We start from the raw sequence: 27,744 nt of genomic DNA, 5'->3' as shown, positions 1-27,744 counted from the left end.
GCAGTGCACTTCCTCGGAGCCGAGCTTACATCGTGCATCGCAGTTTATTAACCGCTACGGATCTGAGTTTACGAGACAAGACGAAACTACAGGCTTTGAAAGAGCTCCTTCCCAGGCTCACAGGCAGCAGACGTGACGAAGAAGGAAACAGCGGTTCTTCAATACGTAGGGAGCTGACTCCTGGTCCCCCAACAGACGGGGTGGGGGTGGGGGGCTTGCCGCGGTCAGTTATGCCCCACCCACCCTGAGCTTCACAGGTGACCAGGGGCTCCCATTTGAAGGGGGAGGAAAAGAGGACACTCAGTGAGATGCAGTTATTTGCCCAGGGTTCTGCAGCTCAAGCAGGACTAAAACCCACAGCCTTGACCTTTCCCATACAAGACACCCCTACATGCACCCCTACTGCTGAAATGATGTGTTGCCTCCCCGCCCCCCCCGCAGATCAGGTTCCGGACCTCAGAACTTTGAAGGCAGGGTTATGAGAGGAATGACACCCCAATGATATGTGAAGGTCCAGTGGCACTAGGGTTGAAGATGAGGTGGTTTAGGAAGCAGCCCAGATATTTCAGGGTTAGGGCATAGGCAGATCAGTATCTTTGCTTGGTTCTAAGGTCCTTGAGTCCTGTCTTATACTAGGTACCTCCTGAGCCATGGAGATCCCTGTCCAGCCTAGGAGAGAGAGAAAAACAAAAAGGTGGTACAGGAGCAAGACCTGGATTTTACCTACTGGTTTGGGGAGAGAAGCCAGAGAATTGAAGGAGAAGATCTGGTGCTGGTTAAGCTGGAGGTCCCCTAGGACCTCCCCCCAACACATGTTTTCTCCTTTGCACTGCCAACATATCCCTTCTTGACCTCTAGGGGTGATCTCAGTCTCCTCTAAATTCGGTGCTGTGAATATTCCTTTATTCTTGGATGCCTCAGCACTTATATGTATCGTTTTTTATTTAGTTCCCCTGCATCTCTCCCAAGGCATTAAGAAAATGGGAATTGGCTTTATACATCCCACCCCCAACTTTTATCCTTAAGCTCGGAACTCACTGTCTGACAGCTTCAGGGATGTGAACCTGATCCAAGGAGATGAGTTGGGCCAGCTCTCGCAGGCTGTTCAGAAAACGGATCTTTCGTGTGAACTTGGAACTGAAAAGAGAGGATAAGCCAAGTGTGTGTTGTACTGGGAAGAGGGCTCCTGGAGAGGCTTACAAAGGGACATGTGACAAGTATATCATGGTTAAGGCTAGAAGGAGCCAGGGTGGGGCAAGATCTTCTTAATCTTGATTTTGAAAATGGGAGCGGGTCCTGGTCCCCAAAGCTTGTACCTGATGAAGGGTCGCAGCAGTGCCAAGAATGCCTTCACATACCATGTGGTGTGGACAACGACCAGGCCACGCAGGTTTTTCCGGAGGCTGCAGAATAGGAGATTGTTCTGTTCTCCCACCTTCATTCCAGAAAATCAGGTGGAGCTATCTTCTGTGCTTTCACTTCTGCAGTTTCTAGATTTCTCTGGCAGTTGGGGCTAGTCCCTGCTCCTCGGCCACAGTCTAAGCCCCACCCATCATGTTTAGCCCTGCGAAGCTCCTCAGTTTTATTTCTTTTTAAATCTTTTTTTTTAATGTTTATTTATTTTTGAGAGAGAGAGAGACAGAATGCAGGCAGGAGGAGGGACAGAGACAGAGGGAGACACAGCAGAATCCGAAGCAGGCTCCAGGCTCTGAGCTGTCAGCACAGAGCCCGATGCGGGGCTTGAACTTGTGAACTGTGAGATCATGACCTGAGCCCAAGGCCAGAGCTTAACCAACTGAGCCACGCAGGTGCCCCAAGGCTCCTTGGTTTTAGGAATCTCTTGCCAGAACTCTTCAGCCTGGAGTCCTCCTCTGCCCCACCTCCCTCCTGTGCCCTACCCTTGTCTAAGTCCTTGGTGACTCCCCTGTCCCCTCCCCTTGTGACGAGGACAACTGACAGAACTCCAGGTGGAGGAAGGCCAGTGGGGGGGAGGGGGGAAGAAACAAAAAGAAAGAGAAAAGTGAGCAAAGGGAAGATGGGGGAAAGAAAGGAGGAAAAGGGAACATCGCATGGAACAAAGCCTTACGGGTCAGGGAAGCAGGCAGAGAAGAGAGGCAGAGACAGTGGCTCCTGGGAAATGAAATAAATGGTGAGATGGTGACCAAAGGGAGCACCTTCTGTGTGCCAGGCAACATGCCACGCTGATTTATTTGATTTTCACACGTGCGCGATGGCGAAGGTATTCTTGTTGCTGTTCTGCAGAGAAGGAAATGGAGTCCCAGGGAGGCTAAGTGACTTGCCGAAAGTCATACAGCAGGTAAATGGGAAAGGCAAGATCTGCGACTAGATTTCCCTGACTCCGAGAGAGGACGGAAGACAGGAGAGGCCTGGAAAGGGGTGTAGAGGGACAAGATGAAGAGGACGGGGCTACGTGGAAGAAGAAAGAATGGAAAGAGGGAAAGAGAAGGCACAGAGAGAGTGGCAGCCCCGCTGCCCCGTGGCTCACCGCCGGTCCAGAGCATGGTAACACTGGCGCATCCAGCCCAGAGGTGGGACCTGGGCTCTAGTCGTGCCTCCGCTCAAGTGGACAAGCAGGTAATTTTCAGCTACCAGCAGCTCCAGAGTTCCCACCATATACCTGGGGGGCACACAACTGTCAAGGAAGGGACATGCTTCAGGATGTGGGGTGTCGGGGGGACATGACTGTAGACTTTCCAGTCAGCTGCTGATCACAGGGCGTTCTTGTTGTTGCTTTTCCCTCCCAACATCCACCCTGGGGCCCTTCAGGGCGTCGGACTCACCTGAACAAGTGCTCCATGACATAGGTATAGTTGGGGATGCTGCTGCTGGGTAGGTAACAGGAAGCAAAGACAATGACAGCATTGAGGCCATCACCATGGTAACCTGGAGAGGACAAAGGGACCATTTATTCAGTCAACAGCTACACATTGACAGTACATCTGTTTAGGTTGAAGGACTCTGAGGGTCTCTGAAAGTTACAGGAAGGATTTTGTACCCAGTAACTGAGTTTCCAACTCAAGCCTTTTATTCAGTAAGTCACAGTTCTTACCCCTCCACTTATGGTAGTCATTACCTCCATGAGAGAGGGCTTTCTTATAGGGCTCAATGACTGTCATGTCCACTCGCTGTTCCCGCTGTCCTGTTCGGAACACTCTCCAGTGACGACCATCTTCTCCAGCTACATCCCACACACAACCCCGGCCCAGCCTTTCTGCTGCTTCACTGGCCCCCAGACCCTCTGCACGGGGCAGCTCATCTAAAAGAGAGGGATGGGGAAGGGTCCATAAGGCACAGTACATACCTTCAGTGTCTTGTAACTTCCCCAGGTTCTTAGAGTTGATTACTCCAACATCTCATTCCTCAGTGTTTTCCAGGACTCCAGCCCTAGTTTGTCCAATCAATACAACCGCTTGCTGGTTTCTATTTCCTGTGACTCATGATCCTCACTTTTTCACTAGACACTGGCCTTGAGGTAACCCTGCACTATGGTAGGTCCATGGCCCTTGCCAGTATTAGTTTTTTTCCGGATTCTTCTTTCCATGCTTTTCCTTGGGTGAGCTCATCTCTTCCCATGTCTTCAATCACCACCAGTAAGGTGATGATTCCAAATTTGCCTCTCTAACCCACACGTCTCTCCTAACTCCAGGCCCATGTCCCTAAACGCTTAGAGTGGACATCTCTAGTTTGTGTCATCTTCAAGTCACCACACCCAGCTGTAAGTCAGACTCATTCTCTTCCTCCTCTCTCCCATATTTCCTTTTTTTTTTTTTTTTCTTATTTTTGGGAGAGCACAAGTAGGGGATGGGTAGAGAAAGAGGGACAGATGATCTGAAGTGGGCTCTGCTTTGACAGGCTGACAGCAGTGAAGCTGACGTGGGGCTCGAACTCATGAACTGCAAGATCATGACCTGAGCCAAAGTCAGACACTCAATCAACAGAGCCACCCAGGTGCCCCAGCCATATTTCCTTTCTTGATGACTCCACCCATCTAGCGGCCTGAGAGAGAAAACTGATGTCATCCAAGATTTTCTTCTCTGTCAGTGCTCAAGCCAGCTGGACCCCATATCTTCTTCCATCTATCTCCATTGTATTCTCTTATTATTCTTTCCACTATTGCTGTCCTGATTCAGGTTCTTAGCATTACTCACCTGGCTTTAGTGCTAACCTCTTAACTGGTCTCCTTGCCTCTAGTTTGTTTACTTCATTCCACCTTCTACCCCCTTGCTACAGCAAGCTTTGTTTTCTACCCTATCTTTCTTATTCAAATGGCAATATACCATATCCAGCAATTCTGCATGATCCTTCCATAGCAATGGAAACAGCCGCTTCATCTTAAGAAATTGTTGCCTAGTATTTAGTATTCCATTGCATGGACACACTGTATTAGATTTAATACTCGACTGATGGACCTTTAGGTTGTTTCCAACCTCTTTAGAGCCGTCAAATCTGATCATGTTACTCCCTTGATTAAAACCATTCAGTGCCTTTTCATTGCCTACTGGATAAAATCTAAACTCCTCAGTATGGTAGCAAGGACCTCCATGATTTGACTCTTGCCAACTTAACATAGCACCCTGATTCAGAAGCTCAAGTGACAATTTGGACATGTGGTTGGCATCTGAAGTCCAGGGCAGTCCTGTAGGGGAGCCCTTAACCTGTGGGGTCTGTGCTGACTCCAGTCAAGCAGCATGGCTGAACTGTAAGACACCCTTTTGATGTCTGGAGAAGTGGAGAATTGGTTGGGGTGGGGAAAACCCACACATCTGGTGTCGGAAGTGTTGTGAGTAGAGAAGAAACAAAGTTTTCCTTAATATCAAAATAGTCATGCTTAATACTTTGAATTCTCCAACATGCCACGTTCTTACTCAACTTGTTTCTTCCACCTAGAATGCCTCCCCAGCTACCTGATAAAGGCCAGCTCAGAATCACCTCCTCTGTGAAGTCTTTCCTAATGTTTCTCAGGCAGAATTGACCTTGTTCTCATCCCTGCTGACCCATAACCTATACATATGTAGACCATAATCCTTAACTATATTTATTTGCATAAAATATGTATATTTTAATTTCCTATTAAACAGAGAATTCCCTGAGGATAGGACTATCTTATTCATCTTTATAACTTGGTTCTTGGTCAGTAATAGCATGTAACACTCACCGGATAAAATTTTCCTTAATAAACAAAGGACCCTCCCCACCCCTCTACTGATGACTCTCGCATGGGATCTATAGGCTCTAGCTTTCTGTTCTGAGGAAAGTAATTTTGCTGACCTTATCACTTGGTCCCCACATTATTGCTTCTAACTTTAGTCCGATTAAATCCATCCTGAGCTGCTTTAACTCTAGCTTCTACTCCTACCAGCTCCAGCCTCAGGTTTCTTTCCCACCTTCCCATTCAAATTCATGTCCACTGTCCAGCTGCTCCGAGTCTGAAGGTGTCTCCAGTTCGTCTACCTCCAGGTCAGAACTGCCATCAGGAGAGGAAGGTTCGGAATGAGTGGGAGAAGCTCCACGGCCTCCACTCTCCTTAGTCAGATTCAGCTGCAACTCTGGGGCAGAGAGACGCTTACGCATGGGGCGTGGGCTACACAGGGCTAAAGTGCTTGGTGTACCTGGGATTGGGAGAAAGGAGAAAAGAATAAAAAAATATGTGTGTGTTGGCAAGAAGAGATGGAATTCCTGCATATAGAAGTAGTGAGATGGGGTAAATTCTAAAGAAGAACTAACATGGGACATTGGGGAAAAGAGAAGTAGAACTGTGATGGGATGAGGGCAGCAGTCTGGGCTAGAATCAAGAACTTGAGGCCTACTTTTTTTTTTTTTTTTAATGTTTATTTATTTTTGAGAGAGAAAGAGCGTGAGTGGAGGAGGGGCAGAGAGAGAGGAAGACACAGAATCCGAAGCAGGCTCTAGGCTCCCAGCTGTCAGCACAAATCCTGACACGGGGCCTGAACTCATGAGCCGTGAGATCATGACCTGAGCCGAAGTTGGACACTCAACCGACTGAGCCACCCAGGGGCCCCGAGACCTATGTTCTAATTTACCAACCTGCCTGTGAGTCTCTCTTGGGATCCTCAGGATCTTCAGAACGGTCAACTTCTTCAGGAAGAAGTCTAGAGGGGAAAGATTCCAAGGGGGAGCAGAAATGAGGGTAACCGCATCGAGCCAGGTATCAGTTTATCAGTCCTCTTGCCCTGCCACGATTTTCTCACCTCTGCCTCCCTCCCCCGCTCCTTCCTTCAAGTCCTAAGGAACATCCCTTAAAGTCCTCACCTGGGGAATCCCTCATCCTGCCACTCTTCCTTCAGCTCCAGCTCCCCGAGTCTCAGGGGTGCTGCTGGCCCTGCTTCAGCATTCTCCCCAGCCCTAAGAGTCCCAGGGGAGAAGAGGTGATCGTGAGACAAACTCGGCAGTGTCTTCAGGGAACTGGATCGTAGGTAGGAGACACTGGAATGAACAGTAATTAAGGTACAGAGCAGAGAGCAGGCCTTAAGAAAACCCTCAGATCTCTTGTCTTCTGGATACTTCTACTACCTCCACCCCTTCCTGGAAACAGATCACCCCCACGGTGGGGTTTTCAGAGCCCAGGGAGGGTGGAATGTAAAGCTAATCGTATAATCGTATTTAACTCTGTGGCCTTGCTCTACCTACACGAGAGTGGTAAAGATATTCCTTGTTACATACGATTGGGTGGAACTTGACAGACCCGCCCAGCTGTCACCAGGCAGGGCTGGGGATGATGGCACCTCGTCAGGCCTGATGCTGGGGAGTGGTCAGGGCAAAGCCTGGCAGAGGTGGAGGGGTGGGGGAAGAAGGTAAGGAGGAAGATTTGCTGGGAAGGAGTACCTGGACCTCAGCTTCTTTCTGGGTCAGCTTTCCTGAGGGCCATTCTGGGGAGTGGATATTAGAAAACACAACAGGCAGGCTTTTCTTTCTTTCTTTCTTTCTTTCTTTCTTTCTTTCTTTCTTTCTTTCTTTCTTTCTTTCTTTCTTTCCTTTCTTTCCTTTCTTTCCTTTCTTTCCTTTCTTTCTTTCCTCTTTCTTTCTTTCTTTCTTTCTTTCTTTCTTTCTTTCTTTCTTTTCTTTCTTTCTTTTCTTTCTTTCTCTCTCTCTCTTTCTTTCTTTCTTTCTTTCTTTCTTTCTTTCTTTTTCTTTTAAGCTTATTTTGAGAGACAGAGAGAGAGCGAGCAGGAGAGGGACAGAGAAAGAATCCCAAGCAGGTCCACACCATCAGCACGGAGCCAGATGTGGGGCTTGAACCCACGAACCATGAGATCATGACCTGAGCCGAAACCAAGAGTCAGGCGTTTAACTGACTAAGGCACCCAGGCCCCCCAATGGGCAGTTTTATCAGATACAACACAATAGGGGATTATCCTGAACCCCCAGTTCCCCATTTTCTACCTGAAGCCACCCTACTCCTCTGCAAATTCCTTTTCTTGCAGTCGGGTCTCTTCCAGGAAGCCAAGATTTGCCCTGGTCAGAGCTCACAACTATTCATTGCTCGTTTCCAATCCAGTGGGCCAGATCTTACTTACCCAAGGTCTAATGTCTTTTCTCCCACCTCTTGTGTGGTCCCCATCTTGCCACGTTGGTCTGTCTCCCTTAAATGCTTGCAGCTGTCTTGAGAGTGGGTTGTCCTGGCTCCCCAGAACTTTCGTGGCCTTCTCTGTCTCACTGCTAGATGCTCCTGCCTCCAAGGAAGGCAACCTCGCCTTCAAACAGGTTTTGCCACCTCCCTTTCCCTTCCCAAGGAACAGGTTTGCCCAAGAGAAAAACCCTGCCTATGTGGGGGCGGGCTTTGGAGGAGAGAACATTTTCTAAAATGGCTAGTCTCAGGGGAGTCAAGGAAGGCAATTTGTTTTCCCTTCCCAACTCCTTATAATCTTCTGGAAGCTACTCTTTATTTTTTTTTAAATTTATTTATTTTGAGAGAGTCAGAGAGCAAGCAGGGGAGGGGCAGAGAGAGAGGGAGAGAGAGAAGCCCAAGCAGGCTCTTGCAGAGTGAGTGCATAGCCCGACATGGGGCTCAGTCTCACAAACCATGAGATCATGACCTGAGCTGAATCAAGAGCTGGACCTTAAGCGACCGAGCCACCTGGAGGCTGCTCTTTAAACAAAAAAATAAAAAAAAACCAAAAAGCAAAAGACAGTGGTAAAAAAATATTTTGGTTTTGAGACTATCTTGGCCCCACTTTTTGAGCATAAGCAAGATTGGGAAAGCCATCTTTAGGAGCGTTCTGGGTTCTAGAAGAAGAAACAAATGAAAGGCTGAGGATAAGGAGAGATAGAAGGCTGTCACTCCTCATTCCCAAAAACAGTTAATGAAGGGAGCCATCCCCTAGAGCAGGAAGAAGGGAGATGCGTCTTGAGGAGACTGAAACCATTATCAGAGGGAAGGGCCTGATTACAGTTATAAAAAGAGACAATGAGACCCCAAACAGGAAAAAAAAAAAAGTATTTAATACTTTAACAAAATGCAAAATAAGGTACCCGAGTTACAAAACATAAATTCCTTTGGTTCAGAAATCACACAACTATTTTTACCTTCCAATGGCTACAGACATCATCCCCTAAAGCGAAGTCACATCATCCCCCTCTTACTGAAGACGTCATGCCAAAACTGTCACACATCCCACTGTTCGGTGGAACCACTGGCAACTTACATGGAATAGGGCCGTGGGGTAGGAAAAAGGGGAGCAGGTTGGTCTGAAGGCAAAAGGGAGACTCTACACATGCAGAACGAGTCAGTGGGGGAGTGCTCTGTGGGTCACTACGGTATGAATCACACCCCTGTACATGCTACATGAGGCTGAGTCTCTTGGTACAATCACATATAAATACAATTCACCCACCCTGAGCTTTCCCAGGGAAAACAGAAATAAAATACACACACACACACACACACACACACACACACACACACACACACAGAAGCAGGGGAGAGATGGCAAAAGAGGCAGATCCCAGAATACCAGAGAACATCTAGTTCAGACCCTTGGTCTTACAGATGGGGAAAATGAGACCTAGAGAAATGAAGGGTCTTGCCAAGAGAGACATAGTTCACGGCACTCAGTATTAGAACTCCATGTTCCCTTCGATATGAACAAGAAGAGAACGAGATGGACAAGGAATTTGGGGCCACCAAAGCAGGGCATAGAGCCGGGGCTCTCACTGCACTTTTGCTGTCTTTTGGGAAGAGTGCCTATGTGGTCTTAAGGCCTTCCTGGGTGTCTCCTGAACTCTCAAGAACCAGGGGTCTTCTGGGTCTTTTCAGGGTCCCCGTGGCTCTGGGGTATCCCAGAAACTGAGAGCCAGGCCAGCTGACCAGGACAGAAGATAATGGCCTCCCAACAATCCTAAAAGAGTCAGAATGAGCTCAGAACACAACTGTGGCCAACTCGGCCTTAGACACCACCACTTAACTGGGGGCAGAAAGAGGAATCATGGGGCCGGATTCTGCTGAAGGCTGAAAACAGCAAGAGAAGTTTCCAAAAGCACACACTGTCTTCTATCTAGCTTAAAGGAGGTAACCAATAAATACCTGAATGAATAAGAGAATAAATGAATACAAGGAGACAATGATTGCTTGGTTTCATGAGAGATACCGGTTCTGTTGAAGAGCCTTACTGAGGGCACTGCTGGGGTATGCTTTCCTGTGCCGCTCTGCCGCAGCTATGCAGGTACTACCTTGTGCCCCTGGCCAACGAAACAGAGGAGAGTCAGTGCAGATTTGGAGAATTAAATAATATAATCTGTCTAATGGGTAGAGATCTGGAGAAAAGGCCAAAAGCCATCCCTCAAGCAACTGTTTTCTTTCACTTCTTTCTCCTCCCAGGTTCACGAAAACAGTACACCAGACCCCAGAGCACCGAAGTCAGAACTGCTGACACATCTCAACACGTGCAACTGAGGTGGTTTGAGCAACCGCCCTCCCTACCCCGACCGCCCCCAGCAGTCACTTCTGAGACAGTGAGGCAGCAGTCGACTGTGACAGTGAGATCTGACTGCACTTCTCGAAGATGGCCTCAGCTGAGAGTTTTGGCAGCCCCTGATCCAGGGGGCATTCGTCCACCAGGCTGTTCATGGGCGTGGGGGGCAGTGGAGGCTCCTCCTCATCTTGACTCAGTCCAGGCACCAGGGAGCTCCCTGCCCTGTCCAAGTCCTTGTCCGCCTGCTCCCTGCACACACCCTCGGTCTCGGGCTGCCCTGACGGGATCTTCACAGAGTCAGAATATGCTGACAGGGCCTCCTGGAGCAGAGGCAGAAGTTTCTTCCGAGATACCTGGGTGTTGCCCTGAAGATAGGCCTGGAGGTTAGGGTGGGTGCTTGGGGCAGGGGTCAGCTTCAGGGACGGAGAGTGGGAGCATTCCAGAACTCCACAGATCTAAAGAGGAGACAAGATGGGGAGATGGTATACGTGAGGTGGTGAAGCAAACAGCTGGGGTCTCTTAAGTTAGAGGCTTCCCTTATAGAAGGAGAAACACTTTTGATTAAATCAGCCAGAGTTCAGTATTACTGTGAATACATATAGTATTTAGAAACAGAAGAAACATTTGATGTTTATTTTTAAGCATCTTGAGCAAAAGCACGTAGATGATGGGAGTCTGAACCAGAACCCAGGACCCCCTGACCTAGTGTTGTTTCCAAGTGTATATCTGTGCTCAAAAACTTGAACTCTATCCTTAGCTAGAATGGGACACACATGTAGACTGAGGTCAGGGGCAAGACAGAGGCAGAATGAACAGATCAAAGTGGGGGTGGGAGGTACATCAGGCGTGGTGCTGAGCCTGACCACTTCCACATATTACCTCATTTAATCATCACCACTACCCTCTAAAATATGGATTAGTATTACCTTCATTCACAGGTAGGGAAACAGAGGCTTAGATGAAGTAACTTGCCTAAGGTCATAGTTTGAATGAAGCAAAACTGACACTTGAAGCCAGGTCTGCCACCAAAAGCAGTGTTCTAAACCACTCTCTTCTATCGTTTCCAACAGAGGAGGAAGAGACGAAATGTCAGGACACGCTGTGAAACCTCTTTCCCATTTCCCAGTGCAGAGGCAGCCTGGACAGTGGGGGAACCCTCTGTTATCTGCAGAACTTTGCAAGGGTGTGGTGGGGGGGAAGGTGGGGACACTTAGGAAGGTGGGAGAGACACTTCCCATGGCCAAAGCACCCTTTCCTTCTGGACACGATTAGTGAGAGCCACCATTTATTCAGTGCTTACTCTGTGCCCAGCAATGTACTTTACGTACGATATTAGGTTTAATGAGCACATCAGGCTAATCAGTGGGTAATACTATGCCACGTACAGATTCAGAAGTCAACTGACTTGCCTGAGCTCAGAGAGCAGGTAAGTGGCAAATCTGGGACAGAAAACGTGTCCATCTGCCTTTTAAAACTGTAGTTCTGGGGTACCTGGGTGGCTCAGTCAGTTGAGTCTGCTCTGGATTCTGTGTTTCCCTCTCTCTCTGCCCCTCCCCTGCTCATATTCTCTCAAAAAATAAAACGTTTAAAAAAAAAACCAAAAACACAAAAACTACTTCTTTCCACAGTGCCAAACTACCTTCCACTGAATGAAATCACATTTGCTTTGTGGAAGAGAAGAAAGGGTGACATACCTTCCATGGATGCAAAAGATTATCAGGCTGTATGCAGACCAGTCTTTAGCAGCCTTCACGTAGCCCGATAAACCCCAAAGTCCCTGGACTGCCTCACATCCACTTTTTTTTTTTTTTTAATTTTTAAATGTTATTTTTGAGAGAGACAGAGAGAGACAGAGAGAGACAGAGCATGAGGAGGGGAGGGGCAGAGAGAGGAGGAGACACAGAATCTGAAGCAGGCTCCAGGCTCTGAGCTGTCAGCACGGAGCCTCATGTGGGGCTTGAACTCACGGACCGTGAGGTCATGACCTGAGCTGAAGTCGGACGCCCAACCAACTGAGCCACCCAGGTTCCCCTCGCGTCCACTTTTAAATTCTTCTTCCCTGGGCTAATTGCCCAGTAACCAACAGAGGAAAAGAAAGGGGAAGAAGTGGGAAAGGTGGCCAAACAGATCAGGAAGGAACACCTGTGCTTCAATCCCTTTTCTACAGAATTAGCATTAGACACTGTCATTCATCGCTGCACGGTTAAGTAGTAGAAAAGGCTTCTCTTGAGTTTCCCATTTTCAAGGCCATAGGGTAAAAAGGAAGGAACTGATTTTCTGGGGTGAAGATTAAAGATTAGGCTGAGAATCGAATTTTAACTCCAGATTTATAACACTGTCTTTTAATCTGATTTCAAGGTCCTTCTAAGTGGGAACTGTGTCTCTAATTCCCTTTGAATCTCTCTTAACAGTATGACTAAGGCTATTCACATATAGAGAGAATGGGGAAGGGCAGGGAGGGAGGATTCTGGAAAGAGGTCAAAGGACTTCTGTGTAAACACAAAAACCAAGCAGAGGTCTTTACAGCACTGGGCAGTGCTCACAAGCAGAGCTCTGTAGGGACCTCAGGCTGGAGAAGAGACAGAGACTCACCATCATTCGGAGCGCTGCATGGGGACAGAAAATAGCCAGCTGCCGCACTGGTTCATTGTGAGTGTTGAAAAAGATAGTCATGGCGACCAGGACATCACAGTTGTGCGCCTGGCAGAAAGCATGGAGGTCTGCAATGAGGCCAGACCTCTGCAGGAAGGCCTGAAAAAGAAGAAATGGGGCAATGAAAAGGGCTACCGCTGGACTCTCCTTGTCACCAGTAACAAAACGTGTTCACAAAGGGTATCTTTCCATGTTAACCTGGGTCTTGTTCTCCAGAAAAAAGGTATCCAATATTTACCCTGTGTTCTCTGTGTGCCGGGAAGCAGTATGTAGTATGGGGAAAATATAGGTTTTGCGTTCAGACAGAACTGGTTTGAAGATCAGCTCTGATAGGTAACTATTAGCTGTACCATCAAGGAGTTGTATCAACCTCCCTGGACTTAAGTTTGAGGATAAAACATTTACCATGTGCCTATTTTAAGAATTAAAACATGATTGCGTGTGTAACATGCCTGGCACGTACAACGCTCTCCTGCTCTTGCCATTTTTTAAGCAAGGTCTTCGCCTCATGGGTATTTTCATTCTAATAGAACAATGGCACACACCGGTAACACACACGGGACAAGTGTATCATTGGCTCTTCATTCTTTGCCAATCTCTACTCTTCTCCAAAGTCTCACGTGGTATTTCCTCTACTGAATACTACTACCAGCCGATCCAGATCAGGGCTTTTCTGTCCTTGGCATATCTCACGTGTCAATTTCTCACTGTGTCAATTTATGCTATTTGGCAAGCCTTTTCTACTCTTATGTTTGTTTCCCAAACTAGGCAGCAAGGGAAGAGACCAGGCCATTTTGTTTTATTAAAATTATTCAGTAGTTTTACACAGTATTTATAGAAAGCTGTACAGACTATGGCAGGATGTGTTCAGATCCAGTTGCCAAATGATTTAAAATGAATATGATATGGAACCAGGTAGTAAAATACCGTTATCAAAGTTACACTCATTCACCCATTCAACAAAATTTACTGAGCACCGGCTATGCGCCAGGTACTGTCAAAGGTGCTGATACAGAAGAAACAGAAGAAACAGGGCTCCAGCCCTGGTGGAGCTGATAAACTGGCAGAGGAATGTAGACAATAAACAAGGAAACCATGAAATTGATCACTTCAGTCCATTAACTGCTAAGGATAAAACAAAATTTAAAATATTTTAGAGATTTTTGAGCACGAAGGATATTATGTTAGTCACAGTGATCAGGAAAAACCTCTTATAAGAGGAGACATCTGAACTAAGACCTGAGTGATAAGGAAGAGCCAGCTCCGCAGAGGGAAAAGCCAGTGCAAAGGCCCTGAGGTGGGAATGAGCTTAATGGATCCCATGAACAGAAAGAAAATGAGTGTGGCTATAGCACTGTGAGTACAGGAGTGGGGCTGGAAGGAGATGAGGTCAGAGAGAGAGAGAGAGAGAGAGAGAGAGAGCCAAATCAAGGAGGGTCCTGTAAACCACAGTAGGGCTGTTATATTCTTTTTTTCTTTTTTTTTTTTTAAGTTGTATTTAAGTAATCTCTACACTCAACGTGGGGCTCGAACCCACGACCCTGAGATCAGGAGTTGCACGCTCCTCTGACTTAGACAGCCAGGTGCCCCTGGGGCCTTTACATTCTATCAGGAGCGCAATGAAAAGGCAGCAAAGGAAGGGAGCTGATGTGATCAGAATTACATCTGTTTTGTTTTGTTTTTTCAGACTTACACCTTATAAAGACATGACTCTGGCTGCTATGGGGAGAATGGTTTGTAGGGGTGCAAGAGCAGAGGCAGGGAAACCGGTATGCAGGCTATTGTGGTAGTGCAGTGAGAGGTCACGGACTGTGGGAGTGACAGCAGACCTGTCTGCTGAAAGGGAAAGGTACATGGGTACAAGATTTATTTTGGAGATGAGCCAGCAATGAGGGGCAAGGTTACATATATAACTGAAGATTTTCTCTCCCCACCCACGCCTTGCTCTTACCTCCAAATCCATATATATTGCACTAATGGCCACCTTAATGCCTTGTCTGCAAATGGTCTTCTGGTCCTTTCTCAGCATTTGCTCAGTGGTCAGTCCTAGACAGTGAATGTGAGACCAGGGGTCAAACAAGAGAGCCCAGGGTCCCCAGCCCAGGAAGGTGAGGGCACCAAGATGGGTCAAAGGTGAGAACAAACACAGCCTCTCCTTGGGCCAATGAATAGGGGAGATAACTAATTATTATATGATTATAAACAGATTATTTTACCCCTTTCTGTGTTGTTTTAACCTTCTGTAAGTACATGTGGTACTTTTTTTTTAAGGTCAATAGGTAGTATCTGGGTAACAAATTATGGAAGTTTTTTTGTTCTCTTCCTTTGTCCTTTGTATATTTAGCCTAAATGTTTCTTCTGCTTCCCTAAACAATTATCTAGATCTCACTCAGATAATTTAGCATTCCCTCAGCAGATTTTACTCATATACTTTCTGATTAGCCCAGAAACCTCGGACATTCTTAATATATTCCTCCTTCTCCTACCCATTAGCCAGGATAGTAAATCAATTGATTAGCTCATGATCAGACTCACATACTACCTCGGTTCTCTCTGATTAAAGCATTATACATGCTCTGAAAACTGTTTCAATAGTGTTCAAAAATACTGTGAACAAGGCTTGTCCATCTGTTTTCTCATGCGGGAGGGAGAGAAGTCAGTTTACTGTTTCACACCTGATACATCAAACTTTGCCTTTTGTAGAGAATCAAAGATGTCATTTCTCTTGGGCAGATCTGGGAAGAGGGCCTCCAGCTTCTCCACATATCTGCTGTCCTTTGGGGTTGCCTTTCCAACTTTCAGGTCCATGTTGACACAGTCCAGGATGATTGTTCCTGTGGAGGCAGGAGGCAGGACTCAAATCCCATGGCTTTCCATTCACAACCACTAGAACACACACAACCCTCCAACCAGGTGGACATAATACAGGGAAGAGCGTGCGGCAAACACATTGGAAACGAAATGAGGAACTGGGACTATGTGCTGAGTAAGACCACCCAATTCCAAACTAAAATGTGCGCAGGCAGAAAGGGTGCCTAAGCAGCTCAACCCTCAGAGATCTTGAGACCGAGTCAGAGAGACACGATCTCCCTTCTGTAGCCAAATTCCATTAAAAAAACCTAGAAGTTGGAAGAGATAGTCTAGTTCAATCTCTCTCTCTCTTATTTTTTACAAATGGAGAAAATGAGAACAAGAAAGGTTGAGAAATCTTTGCTCAAGGTCACATAGCCACCAACAGGCAGCTTCTAGGTCTGTCTTCCTTTCTGCTTTCACCACAGCCTTTTCATGCCTGATTGCCCCCTGAAAGAACCCAGCCTTTGATACGAGCTGGATAGCTTTGAAAGGGTATGATTAAGCTAGAAGAGGCTAGACGTTTCCACTCTCCTCTGGGGTGGACACGGAGGAACTAACCCGAAAGCCACCCTCACCGTGCAGAAGGGCTGCAGTTTGCCTGTCCAGGATCTCTGGTGCCCCCTGCAGGATTCTCTCGGTCACCAGGGTAGCGCAGGATCCCACCAGCTCAACTGAAATGTGGCAGGGAGGGCAGTGTCTCTGCTCAATGGGTCGATGGTCTAGCACCTCTGCAACTGTCTCCTCTAGGGCCGAGTCACTTCTGTGTGGGAAAGGGTGTGGGGAAAAGAGAAAGAAAGATAGGTGGGGGGACTCCAGCTACTTGTAACCAAAGCTCCACCTCACCCATGAAGGAAAATGCACATCTTAGGCAAACACTTGAGAACTTTGGTCACTTCCACCTCGGCCTCACTGCTCTCAATTCTTTTCTTTCATGTGAGAACCGAAGTCATCTTTAAATAGTATATAAACGGGAAAAAATAGTATATAAGTGAACTTGGTGAAGTATCAGCGACAAGCATCTCATCCACGTATTTGATCTCCTTAGGAGCTGCCTTTCCGACTGACACGCTTGGCACCCAGTATTTCAGTCTCTCCTGTCACTCAATCTGCTTAATACCCAAATGGCACACAGTTCACCAGATCCTATGGACTCTACCTCAATCCTTATCTGTCTCCTCCTTTCCAACCCTCTGCTATCGCTTTATTCTAAGCCCTCAATATCTCTCACCTAGATCGTTCCAACAATTTCCCAACCAAACACCCACTTCCCGTCTCAGGCCCTCCTAAGCTATCCTCCACAAAGCTGCTGAGTGATCATCTGAAAAATGCAAATTTGATTCTGTCAGGATCTGGATAAAATATAATTCACAATAGCTCCCCTCTATCCTAACATCAAGTCTAATCTCCTTGGCAGGGCCTAAAGGGTGTCCAAAATCTAGCCCCATCCACCTCCCTAGTCTCATCTCTTCCTATGTCCTACTTCTGGGTCACATTTTATGCTCCAGCCATGCATAACAAATTCCATTTCTCCCAATCTACCATGCTATTTCATGCCTGCCTGCCTTTGCTTATATTAATTCCTCTCTCTGCCTGGATGCTCTTCCTAACTACCTCACCTCCCCATTCCAAGAACAAACACTCAAGAGTGAGATCAAGGGTCAACTCTCTTAGGAAACTTTCCCTCGTATCCTCTGCTCCCCTCCAGTATATTTCACTACTCTATCCTCTACACACCTATTTGTCCTCTTGAGGGTCAGTTACCACACACTGCTAACACCCGTCACAATGACACTGAGATATTTTCTTTTGTAGGAAATAATTTTGCTTTAAAAAAAAATTTTTTTTTATGTTTATTTATTTTTGAGAGAGAGAGAAACAGAGCGTAAGTGGAGGAGGGGCAGAGAAAGAGGGAGACACAGGATCCGAAGCAGGCTCCTGGCTCTTAGCTGTTAGCATAGAACCTGACGTGGGGTTCAAACTCATGAACTACGAGATCATGACCTGAGCCAAAGTCAGACGCTTAACTGACTGAGCCACCCAGGCACCGCCCCCCCCCCCTTTTTTTTTAATGTTTATTTATTTTTGAGAGAGAGAGAAACAGCGTAAGTGGAGGAATTTTGTTTTTTTGTTTTTTTTTTTTTTATTTTATTTATTTATTTTGAGAGAGAGAGAGAGGGAGAGAGAGAATCCCAAGCAGGCTCCAAGCTGCTTGGCACAAAGCCTGATACAGGGCTTGAAATCACAAACTGTGAGATGACCTAAGCTGAAAACCAAGAGTCAGATGCTTAACTGACTGAGCCACACAAGCGCCCCCCCCAAAATAATTTTGCTTTTTAAAAATTAAGAAAAGGGGGGCGCCTGGGTGGCGCAGTCGGTTAAGTGTCCGACTTCAGCCAGGTCACGATCTCGCGGTCTGTGAGTTCCAGCCCCGCGTCAGGCTCTGGGCTGATGGCTCGGAGCCTGGAGCCTGTTTCCGATTCTGTGTCTCCCTCTCTCTCTGCCCCTCCCCCGTTCATGCTCTGTCTCTCTCTGTCCCAAAAATAAATAAACGTTGAAAAAAAAAAAATTAAGAAAAGGGACCCCCGGGTGGCTCAGTCAGTTAAGTGTCCAACTTCAGCTCAGGTCATGATCTCATAGTTTGTGAGTTCGAGCCCTGTGTTGGGCTCTGTGCTGACAGCTTAGAGCCTGGAGCCTGCTTCAGATTCTGTGTCTATCTCTCTCTCTGCCCCTCCCCTGCTCGCATTCAGCCTCTCTCTCTCTCTTTTAAAAATAAACATTAAAAAAATTAAAAAAAAAATTTTTTTTTAATTAAAAAGAGTTGGGACACCTGGGTGGCTCAGTCGATAAGCATCTGACTCAATCTCAGCTCAGGACATGATCTCACGGTTTGTGGGATCAGGCCCCACATCAGGCTCTGCGCTGACAATGTGAATTGCGATTCTCTCTCTGCGTGTCCCTTCCCTACTCCCAACCCCACACACACATGCTTTCTCTCTCTTAAAAATAAAGACATAAACTTAAAAGAAAATAAAAATATATTTAAAGATTAAAATTAAAAAGACCTGCAACTGGGGCGCCTGGGTGGCTCAGTCAGTTATGCATCGGACTTTGGCTCAGGTCATGATCTCACAGTTGGTGAGTCTGAGTCAGAGCAGAGCCCACTTCAGATCCTCTGTCCCCATCTCTCTCCCTCTCTCTGCCCCTCCCCCAAATCTGCACACATGCTCTCATCTCAAAAAATATTAAAAAAAACCCAAACAGTTGCAACCATTATTCAAAGGCTTCTGTTACAGTGAATCTGCCACAAAATAATGGTACTAAAGGCAGATTTAAATTATTTCTGAGTTATCCTTTAGTTTGACTTCTCTGTTTCTATTTCTTTTTGTTACTTGCATAACTGGAGAACTAACAATATTTTCTGTTGATTTTCTATATCTGATATAACCCAGCAATTGCAATTAGCCTGTGAGATCCCCAAGAGCAGAAATTCTTCCTCTCTTTATTTCTTACTCATCAGAGCTCAACATGGCACATGTTAAATATTGGCTTAACTTCCTTCCACTTACTTGGGTAAGACATGATGGTCAACAAGGATAAGGGTGAGTTGGCCAGCCTGGTGCAAGGCATGGAGGTCAATTTCATCCCGGAAAATCAAGAGGGACTCTGGAATGTGAATCTTCTGAAGGAAGAAGACGTTGTCACCTCGTAGAGGTAGCTCAGAACGTTTTATATTTAAAACTGGCACAAAGACTTCCTCAGTCTCTGTTGTCTGGATAAGGAAAGTGAAAAGAACATATGGCAATGTTTTGGCATAGACAGGAAAAGTAACAAGATTATTGGAACCAGAGGAGATATGATCTTGGGGAAGTAATTGCCTTTCTCAAAGCCACAACTACCCAGTTGATAAAAACAAAAGGACAACTCTTGCCCTGTCTCCTTCTTAGTATACATGAAGGTCAAGAAGACAATTCACGGAAAAGACCTGGTTCTAGATGCTGCGGAGAAGGGATTATTAATCCTTAAGAGCTGACCTGGGCATGAGATCACTGGTACCCAGAAGAACTCAAATAATAAACAGCTTGAATTTGCCTTATGATTTACAAATTCTTCAACATACATCTACTCATTTGATCCTCCCAGGGGCACTGCAAAATAGCATCATTTCAGATTTTAGAGATTGTGACCTGAGACTCAGTAAGGTTAAGGGATTTAACTGACCCAAGGGTAACTGGTGTAAAGTGGCAGAGCTGGGTCTTGGATCCAGATCTTTTCATTCTCAAGGACTCTGTTGCTAAGTACTCACCTTTGCCAGGTAAAAAGCCAGGGCAAGAGCTGACACCATGGAGTCCAAGTCACAGGCTTCATTTCCCAGCACAACATGTAGCGGCCGGGACTCCTGTTGAGGAATGAGAATGGGATGCTAGCAGACATACCTTTGTCTGTTTCCACTGCCCTTACACCTGAGCAGGGCTTCCCACACACCCTCTCACTGATCTTCACAGAGGAGGTGGGTCAGCCAATCTTATGACAGTCCTCATTTCATGGATGAGGATATTAGCAGACAGGCCACCTGTGTGTTGCTAAGTTTAAGCATTCCACATCCAACCAGGAGGTAGAAAAGCACCCTTTCTTCTACTACGCTGTCTCCTTGATTGTTTTTTTTTTTAATTTTTAAAAAAAATATTTATTTATTTTTGAGAGAGACAGAATGTGAGTGGGTTAGGGGCAGAGAGAGAGGGAGACACAGAATCCAAAGCAGGCTCCAGGCTCTGAGCTATCAGCACAGAGCCCGATGCGGGGCTCAAACTCACGGGCCGTGAGATCATGACCTGAGCCGAAGTCGGACACCCAACCGACTGAGCCACCCAGGCGCTCCTCCTTGATTGTTAACTTAAAGAACAGCAGTAAATAATTCTCTAACGTCTTACGCCTCTTTGGGCACTCGAGAAATCAAAGGTAGAACAGTTGGGATAGGTGATAGTCAGGCTGCATCAACCCCAGTTTCCTCCCCTGACCCTGCTGTTTTCAAATAGGGAAAAACATCCATACACTTCTAAATCATAAGAGGCAAAGAGCTTTTGAAAATAAAGGTAAAATAAAATCTAGGCCATGATCCAGTTACCCAATCCATGAAAATGCCCCCAGCCCTTTATTACTATCATTATTATTATTTTTAAAGTAACCTCTATACCCAATGTGGGGCTCAAACTCATGAGCCTGAGATCAGGAGTTGCACGTTCTACCAACTGAGACAGCCAGGTGCCCTGGAACTTTTATTTTTAAAGCTTTGAAAAGTCCAGCTGCTGATAAGAACTGAGGAGGGAGGGATATCTGCTGTTAGTATTAACCTTGTTCCCTTGTGTCTCCCTAGCTATCACAGTCTTAAATAACAACCTGAAGAGGTAGGTACTTTAAGAATTATGTCCATGGCTCAGTTTAGGGCACAAGAATTCTCTCTTACAAATTTACTTTGGAACTTACACCTCAGCGTGCTTCTGAGAGAGGAAGAGATAAAAACAAAATGAGACCTACCAGTTACAGCAGAGTTTCCTAATTTCAGCACCAGTGGCATTTTGGCCTGGATTGTTCTTTGTTGTAGGGGCTGTCCTGTGTGGGAGAAGTTTGGCAGCAACCCCAGACTGTACCCACAAGATGCCGGTAGCACACCCAGTCATGAGAATCAAAAATGTCTCCAGATGTGCCAAATATTCCCCGGGAGCGCAAAATCACTCCCAGTTGAAAACTGCTAGGTTTTCCGGTAAAAATCCAAACACTCTGACTTCTTCAATCAGGGAAGATTTACTAGATGCCAAGAGTTTAGAAAAGTAGGAATGGGGTTCAGAGGAGCAAAACATAGCAAGCAATAGTTATCAAGTAATATAACTATAGGAAGAAAGGGAATCTGGGGAAACCTAGAATCATCTTGCCTATTTGGCTGTTACCCTCCCTCCCCCAGAAAGCTACAGCTAGAAAGGTACAATTTTAGAGGACTTTTGGTGGCATAAATCGCCCTATCCAGTAACTAAACAGGTTTTTTTTCTCCTTAAGTTTTATTTATTTAAATAATTTCTACACCCAACATGGGCTCTACACCCAACATGGGATCCCACAACCCCAAGATCAAGAGTCAGATGATTTTCCAAATGAGCCAGCCAGGTGCCTCAGGTTTTTTTGTTTGTGTTTTTTAAGTTTATTTACTTATTTTGAGAGATAGCACAAGCAGGAGAGGGGCAGAGAGAGAGAGAGAGAGAGAGAGAGACAGAGAGAGAGAGAATCCCAAGCAGACTCCACACTGTCAGTGCAGAGCCCAACATAGGGCTCAAACTCATGAACTGTGAGATCATGACCTGAACCAAAATCAAGAGTTGGATGCTTAACTGATGGAGCCACCCAGGCGCCCCCCCCAACAAGTTTTTTTATTTTAAACTACCCCCCCCACCCCCCACATCTCCTACTCCCACCCTCAGAGAAGTACAAAAGGCAGAGGTTTCGCACAAAGGACCTGCAGGGAAAGTCCACCCTTAGGTTCTCCCCTGCACCCATTTCTCTAAGCCTACCTCAAGAGGGTGGCAGGCCAGACCCACTCACACTGAACGACACAAGGGAGGGGAGATTCTTTTCAATATTAAACTCTTTTCCTACATAAGGGGAGAATTCAGTCCTATATTAACTCCTCTAACTTGCAATTTCTCCTTCGGATACCGAAGAAAGTCCCCCTGTTTCCCGGATACCGAGAACTGCCCAGATGGCTGCAGACCAGAGTGACAACACAGCACTTGAGGTAAGTGACTGTGGAGATAGCTTGCTCACTGAAGCAGCAAGGGGAGGCACTGTGTTCACTGGAAAGGGAACTGTGTAAACACGAGCGGCCATATGGCCCGGACTCTAGAGAAATAAGGTAAGAGGAACAGAGAAAAGGCAGAGCAAGTGGGACCCCCCTCGTGCTGGGCCCTCTGAGAAACTTTCCAAAACTCACTCACACTAGTGCTGCTCCAGCTGAATGAGGATGGGTCAGATCCCCAGCATGGAGGGGGGCTAAGCAGGAGAGCAGAAAGTAGGTGCCACATACAACTCTGTGACTCTGAGAGGATATCCACAGGAAGGGGAATAACTAGCCCCTTGTGCTTGTTCAAGCCCAGATGGCAACCCAAAGGAATGAATATCAAAGGAGTCCTCTGGGCTTTCAGCCCATCTTGAAGCAGGCCTGAGCAGAGGCAAGGTGGCATTCCCCTCCGCTGTCACGGTCCACCATCATCCCAGCCTGTCCGGTCTACTCACCACCACAATACATGCTGTGTATATTCCCAGCTCTGCCCTTTAAGCGGCAGAACTGTCATGTGAAGAGGTCGCAGACTGGGGTTGAATCCCAGCTCTGCTTCTTAATTTTTTTTTTAACATTTACCTATTATTAAGAGACAGAGAGAGACAGAGCATGAGCAGGGGAGGGGCAGAGAGAGACGGAGACAGAATCTGAAGCAGGCTCCAGGCTCCGAGCTGTCAGCATAGAGCCTGACGCAGGGCTTGAACTTACAAACTGCGAGATCATGACCTGAGCCTAAGTCGGAAACCGACTGAGCTACCCAGGCACCCCTCCCAGCTTTGCTTCTTACCTGTTATGGGACTTCGGCCTCTCCAAGCCTCATTTAAAAATGATAATCGTGTAACCGATTTCATGCAGTTGTGACGAGGATTGAATGAGATAACCCATAAGTGTCTGCTCTGTAGCTGCCTTCCATCTTCTCCTTTCCCTACCGGTCCCTGCCTCTTCATGCCACCTGAAGGCCCTGTCTCTAGGATGCCTCCCCTGGCCACCCAGGCCAGAGCAATACTCTTCCGCTAGACCTCCAGCTTCCAGCACCTGCAGCCCTCATATGGAGCTTCTACCCTAAGGAGCTCGCCCTCTTTTCGTGGGCATGTATCTTAACTTTTAACATAGTTTATGACTTAGTGACCATACATTCTGTTATTCAAATGGGGACACTTGTGAGGATAAAAAAGGGTGCAATAAATGGTTACATCTGAATAAACTAAACTGTCCTGGGCTGCCCAACTTATAAGGCACCCTTCTCTTCATCTAGGAGGAGCGTGTGTATCTCTTAACCCTCCACCTCTCCCCCCCATCCCCCACCAGTTGAAAGCAAAGCCAAACTGCTTTGGTTTTCTGACCATCAGAGGAACAGTTCAGGACAGATATAGCTATACTTAGAGCAGGAGGAAACCTGAGCTGCCAGTGGAAGAAATGAAATCTGAGCACCCCAAGTAAATATAAACTTTTCTTTCTTAAACAGACAAACAAAAACACCCAAAGCTGGTAGTAACAATGACTGTGTCCTGATGTTCTTTGTGGCCTCGTGTGGGGAGAAAGGATAGGCTCTAGGGCTGGCAAAGTCAACCACTTCCCTTCTGAAGCTGAATATGGTCTGACACCTAGTCTACAAAATAGTTAATGAGGGAAGGAAAAAAAGAGCCAGGGATAGAGAAGCCCTCCCAGCACAGAGAATGGTATAGATATTGAGGAAAGGACTGTGCTGTCAGAAGGACAGCTGGCCACTCCTGATTCCTGCCCTATGCATACAGGAGGGCAGACAACACACATTATCCGAAGGCAGCTGGATGGATACCACCTATACTTGAACGCAGCCCCGCCCTGAAGCAAAGGTTTTTATCCACTAGACGTGAAAGATGAGTCACCATGAATACGATATTTAGTTAAACAGGATTTCTTTTAAAATGGAACATCCTAGGGGCACCTGGGTGGCTCAGTCAGTTAAGTGTCTGACTTCGGCTCAGGTCATGATCCCACATCGGGCTCTGTGCTGACAGCTCAGAGCCTGGAGCCTGCTTCGAAGATTCTGTGTCTCCTTCTCTCTCCGCCTCTCCCCCACTCGTGCTATCTCTCTGTCTCTGTCTCTCTCAAAAACAAATAAACACTAAAAATAAATAAATAAAATGGAACATCTTACTATCGTTGTGGCAGAGGCTGTAGAAAATTTCTCTGGTTATCAGGGGTGCTTGGGTGGCTCAGTCGGCTGATGCCCTTCAGTGCCGAGTCTTAATTTCTACTCAGGTCATGATCCCAGGGTCATGGGATCCAGCCCCACGTCAGGCTCCATGCTGAGTGTGGAACCTGCTTGAGATTTTGTCTCTTTTTCTCTTTCCTTCAGCCTCCTCCCCTGCTCAAGTACACATTCTCTCTCTCTCTCTCTCTCTCTCTCTCTCTCTCTCTCTCTCAAATAAAAAAAATATATATTAAAAAAATTTCTCTGGTATCAAATAACAAAAATAAATCAATAGGGGAACTGGCCGGTTAAACGCTGTCTCTATCCTATGTAAAAGTCAAGCATTCACATTTCCCTAAAAGTTATACCAAAGCTTAACAGAAACACTCAAACCTAATAGAGTCTGTCTAAATCATGTATCTCTTTACACAAGAAATCATGGTGCAGCTTCTGGGGAATTAGATGGGGAGAAGATAAACGATCTTTTTCATTTCGTATCTTTTTTGTATTTAAATCTTTTCACAGTGTACATTTACTACTTCTATAATTAAAAACAATCTAGTATTTATTTATTTTAAGTTTATTTATTTTGAGAGAGAGAGAGCACTAGCAGGGGAAGAGCAGAGAAAGAGGGAGAGAGACATTCCCAAGCAGGCTCTGCTGACCACGTGGAGCCTGATGCAGGGCTTGATCTCACCAACTGTGAAATCATGACCTGAGCCAAAATCAAGAATCGGATGCTTAACTAACTGAGCCACCCAAATACCCCTCTAGTATTTATTTTTACTTTTTTTTTTTTTTAATTTTTTTTCAACGTTTTTTATTTATTTTTGGGACAGAGAGAGACAGAGCATGAACGGGGGAGGGGCAGAGAGAGAGGGAGACACAGAATCGGAAACAGGCTCCAGGCTCCGAGCCATCAGCCCAGAGCCTGATGCGGGGCTCGAACTCACGGACCACGAGATCGTGACCTGGCTGAAGTCGGACGCTTAACCGACTGCGCCACCCAGGCGCCCCTATTTTTACTTTTTTAAAGTAAGTGATATGCCCAACGTGGGGCTTGAACTCATGATCCTGAGATCAGGAGTCACATGCTCTACTGACTAAACCAGCCTGGCACCCTATAAATTAAAAGCAATCTACATTGTTGGCAACCACCCGTATGTCCTGTCACCAGTTCCTCCACTAAGATTCCTAGAGTCTGATTTTCTCATTTCTTCCAGCCCCGGCTAGGCTGTGTGATAATAAGAACTCTAAGATACAACTTCACCTTCACAAGTTCACAAGTTTGGAAAAATAAAGATCTAGATCTTGCTTCTTGGGGCATGAATGCAGGCAGAGAAAACTCAGGATACCAGCAATACTGGAAAAATCCAGTGTTTTTCAGCTTCATACTGCTGTAGGAGATATACTGTTAACCTGGGGGGACTCTGGAGTGAAGACGACTTAGGATAGATGCATGCAATGAAAGGCTATTTGGTGAGGTTTCAGATCTAAGGGCTCTTTACCAAGTGGTAGAAAGGAGACCTGTCATTTGGGTTCTCCGGGGGGGGGGGGGGGGTTCCAACTGCATAGCACTTGGAACAGTGCCACAAAGATTCTACATTAGTCCTCCAATGAGCTCCCTATGGTGCAAATCAGATGTAACCTAATGAATTGGTTCCAAACTGTCCTACACATTAGGTCAACTTTCCCAAAGTTTGTATTTCACAAGGAAAAATTTGGTGCAATTGGTATTAAAATTGTCCTTTGTCACCTATACTTCAGGTGAGGACATTCATTTATGCCAGAAGCCGAATCTGCAAAAGGAAAGAGGTGACTTTAAGGATTTGTTAAAGACTAGAATCTGTCGCCCAAGGGAATCTGCAGAGTTTAAAGATACCTCAAAATAAAGATACTTCAAAAGGAAAGCATAGTCAACCATCTGTCTAGGTCTCCACAGGGGCAGTGTCACTTGAGGTAGCAGGGGCCAAGGGACCTCTTCCAGCCTCTGTCTGGTCAGCTTTATGCTGCTAACTGGGAGTAGCAGCCTAATGTGCATGACCGGTCAGCATGGCTGGGAGATTCCAACCAGCTCAGGGCACCGTAAATAAGCCACAAAGCATTCAGAAATCAAGCTTATAGTTTTGATTCCAAACACACTTTGGGCTTATCCCTTCCTGGCGAGGGATTCTTATGTAATTTACATGTGGGTTAAGGCCAAAGAAGAAAACTGAAGGCAAAGGAATGCAAGTTTTGGGTCAACAACTGATACGCCTGCAGTACTGAGCATGTTTAGCTTAAAACCAGATTTAAAGTAAAACACCATGACCACCTCAAATCTAGAATGAGTTCGGCCCGCCAGACAAAAACAGCCCTTCTGAGGCAATAAGGCTGTGGACACTGGTTCCCTCCTACCCCCGGGGCTCACAGGGAGGCCAATGGGCCAAGGAGGCCCTGCGAGCGGAGAACTGAAAGAGGGGCGGGGAGAAAGGGATAAATACACCCCGCGGGGCACGACTGGCGGCACCACAGTCCTTCACCTTTTGACGGAGCTGACCCAGGCGACAGCGAGCAGAGGCTCAGAGGCAGTTCCCAGACCCACGATTCCCCCTCCCAGCTCTTGGGGAAACCCCAAAGGCAGGAGCCAAAAACGGGGAGACTGAGCAGCATTCCCCCGAGCTAGATTCTCGTTCCTCACTCCTCCGGCCCCAAGACTGATCTGATCCCAAGCCCCCTCCCAATTCTGTGCTCCTTCCCCACACACCCTCGGGGGTCCCCAGATCCCACATCTTCGTTCTTCCTGGACCTCATACTCCATTCCTTACAGTCACAGACCGGGATCCGTTACCTGCAGAGCGGCTCGACAACCCTGCAGGTAGTCCTCCATGGCGAAGTCCCAAGGTATGCCACCGCCCCTGGCCGTGGAGACGTTACCAGGCGAATGCTCCCCGCCTCGGACTCAGGGGCTTGGGGCGAAAGTCAGGAGGCGGGACTCGAACCCGCCACACAGCGATTCGGCCCCAACCCCGGAGGAAGTGCGTAATCCGACACTCCTGGAGTCCGACGTCGCCCCGCCCCCAGCGGCGGAGGCGGAGCTCTGCGCCCAGAGACTCACGGGACCCCTTCCCGGAGGGGCGAAGTGGGCCGTGGCGCAGGGCGTGCTGGGAAACGTAGTTCAGAAGCTCCGAAATGGCCACAAGAATCGAAGGAAGGCGAGTTTTCCGAGATTACTCATTTGACAGAGAAATGTATATGTGTCAGTGTGACCTATATTTGTCGCATCTGAACTTCCCCTCTCGACTCAGGCT

General features: G+C 46.8%; 2 protein-coding genes and 2 long non-coding RNA genes across 11 annotated transcripts; 2 read left to right on the top strand and 2 right to left on the bottom strand.

The window, feature by feature from the left end:
• Positions 1 to 25: 25 nt before the first annotated feature.
• On the bottom strand, positions 26 to 8,309 carry BNIPL (BCL2 interacting protein like). Of its 6 annotated transcripts, none has more exons than XM_045033492.1 (11): positions 7,557 to 8,309; positions 6,292 to 6,465; positions 6,067 to 6,131; positions 5,406 to 5,630; positions 3,095 to 3,277; positions 2,802 to 2,904; positions 2,507 to 2,638; positions 1,317 to 1,403; positions 1,039 to 1,137; positions 641 to 669; positions 26 to 268 (listed from the first exon to the last, which is right to left on the bottom strand). In XM_045033492.1, exons 1-11 carry the CDS (start codon positions 7,598 to 7,600, stop codon positions 252 to 254), a joined length of 1,158 nt encoding a protein of 385 aa, XP_044889427.1. In that variant the 5' UTR covers positions 7,601 to 8,309; the 3' UTR covers positions 26 to 251. The 6 variants fall into 6 exon arrangements, with proteins under 6 accessions (XP_044889427.1, XP_044889428.1, XP_044889430.1 ...); XM_045033493.1 differs by having other exon boundaries at positions 2,507 to 2,653; positions 6,292 to 6,384; XM_045033495.1 differs by lacking the exon at positions 6,292 to 6,465 and having other exon boundaries at positions 2,507 to 2,653.
• Positions 47 to 10,533, top strand: LOC123379061. Its single transcript, XR_006583028.1, has 5 exons — positions 47 to 165; positions 2,263 to 3,052; positions 3,668 to 3,736; positions 3,874 to 6,455; positions 9,857 to 10,533. It is a non-coding gene; the product is annotated as an uncharacterized LOC123379061 (long non-coding RNA).
• PRUNE1 (prune exopolyphosphatase 1) lies at positions 8,458 to 27,478 on the bottom strand. Of its 3 annotated transcripts, XM_045033491.1 has the most exons (9): positions 27,285 to 27,420; positions 20,988 to 21,062; positions 19,759 to 19,851; positions 19,022 to 19,224; positions 16,031 to 16,215; positions 15,278 to 15,436; positions 14,554 to 14,648; positions 12,543 to 12,701; positions 8,458 to 10,405 (listed from the first exon to the last, which is right to left on the bottom strand). In XM_045033491.1, exons 3-9 carry the CDS (start codon positions 19,795 to 19,797, stop codon positions 9,977 to 9,979), a joined length of 1,269 nt encoding a protein of 422 aa, XP_044889426.1. In that variant the 5' UTR covers positions 19,798 to 19,851; positions 20,988 to 21,062; positions 27,285 to 27,420; the 3' UTR covers positions 8,458 to 9,976. The 3 variants fall into 3 exon arrangements, with proteins under 3 accessions (XP_044889426.1, XP_003990649.1, XP_011283438.1); XM_003990600.6 differs by lacking the exon at positions 20,988 to 21,062 and having other exon boundaries at positions 27,285 to 27,478; XM_011285136.3 differs by lacking the exons at positions 15,278 to 15,436; positions 16,031 to 16,215; positions 19,759 to 19,851; positions 20,988 to 21,062; positions 27,285 to 27,420 and having other exon boundaries at positions 19,022 to 19,097.
• Positions 12,700 to 19,544, top strand: LOC123379062. Its single transcript, XR_006583029.1, has 2 exons — positions 12,700 to 12,825; positions 19,400 to 19,544. It is a non-coding gene; the product is annotated as an uncharacterized LOC123379062 (long non-coding RNA).
• Positions 27,479 to 27,744: the final 266 nt, after the last annotated feature.

The sequence above is a fragment of the Felis catus genome, chromosome C1, assembly GCF_018350175.1.
Source record: "Felis catus isolate Fca126 chromosome C1, F.catus_Fca126_mat1.0, whole genome shotgun sequence".
In the NCBI taxonomy this organism is placed as follows: Eukaryota; Metazoa; Chordata; class Mammalia; order Carnivora; family Felidae; genus Felis; species Felis catus.
The sequence above is the reverse complement of the archived record's forward strand: the minus strand, read 5'-3'. Positions and strand labels throughout refer to the sequence as shown.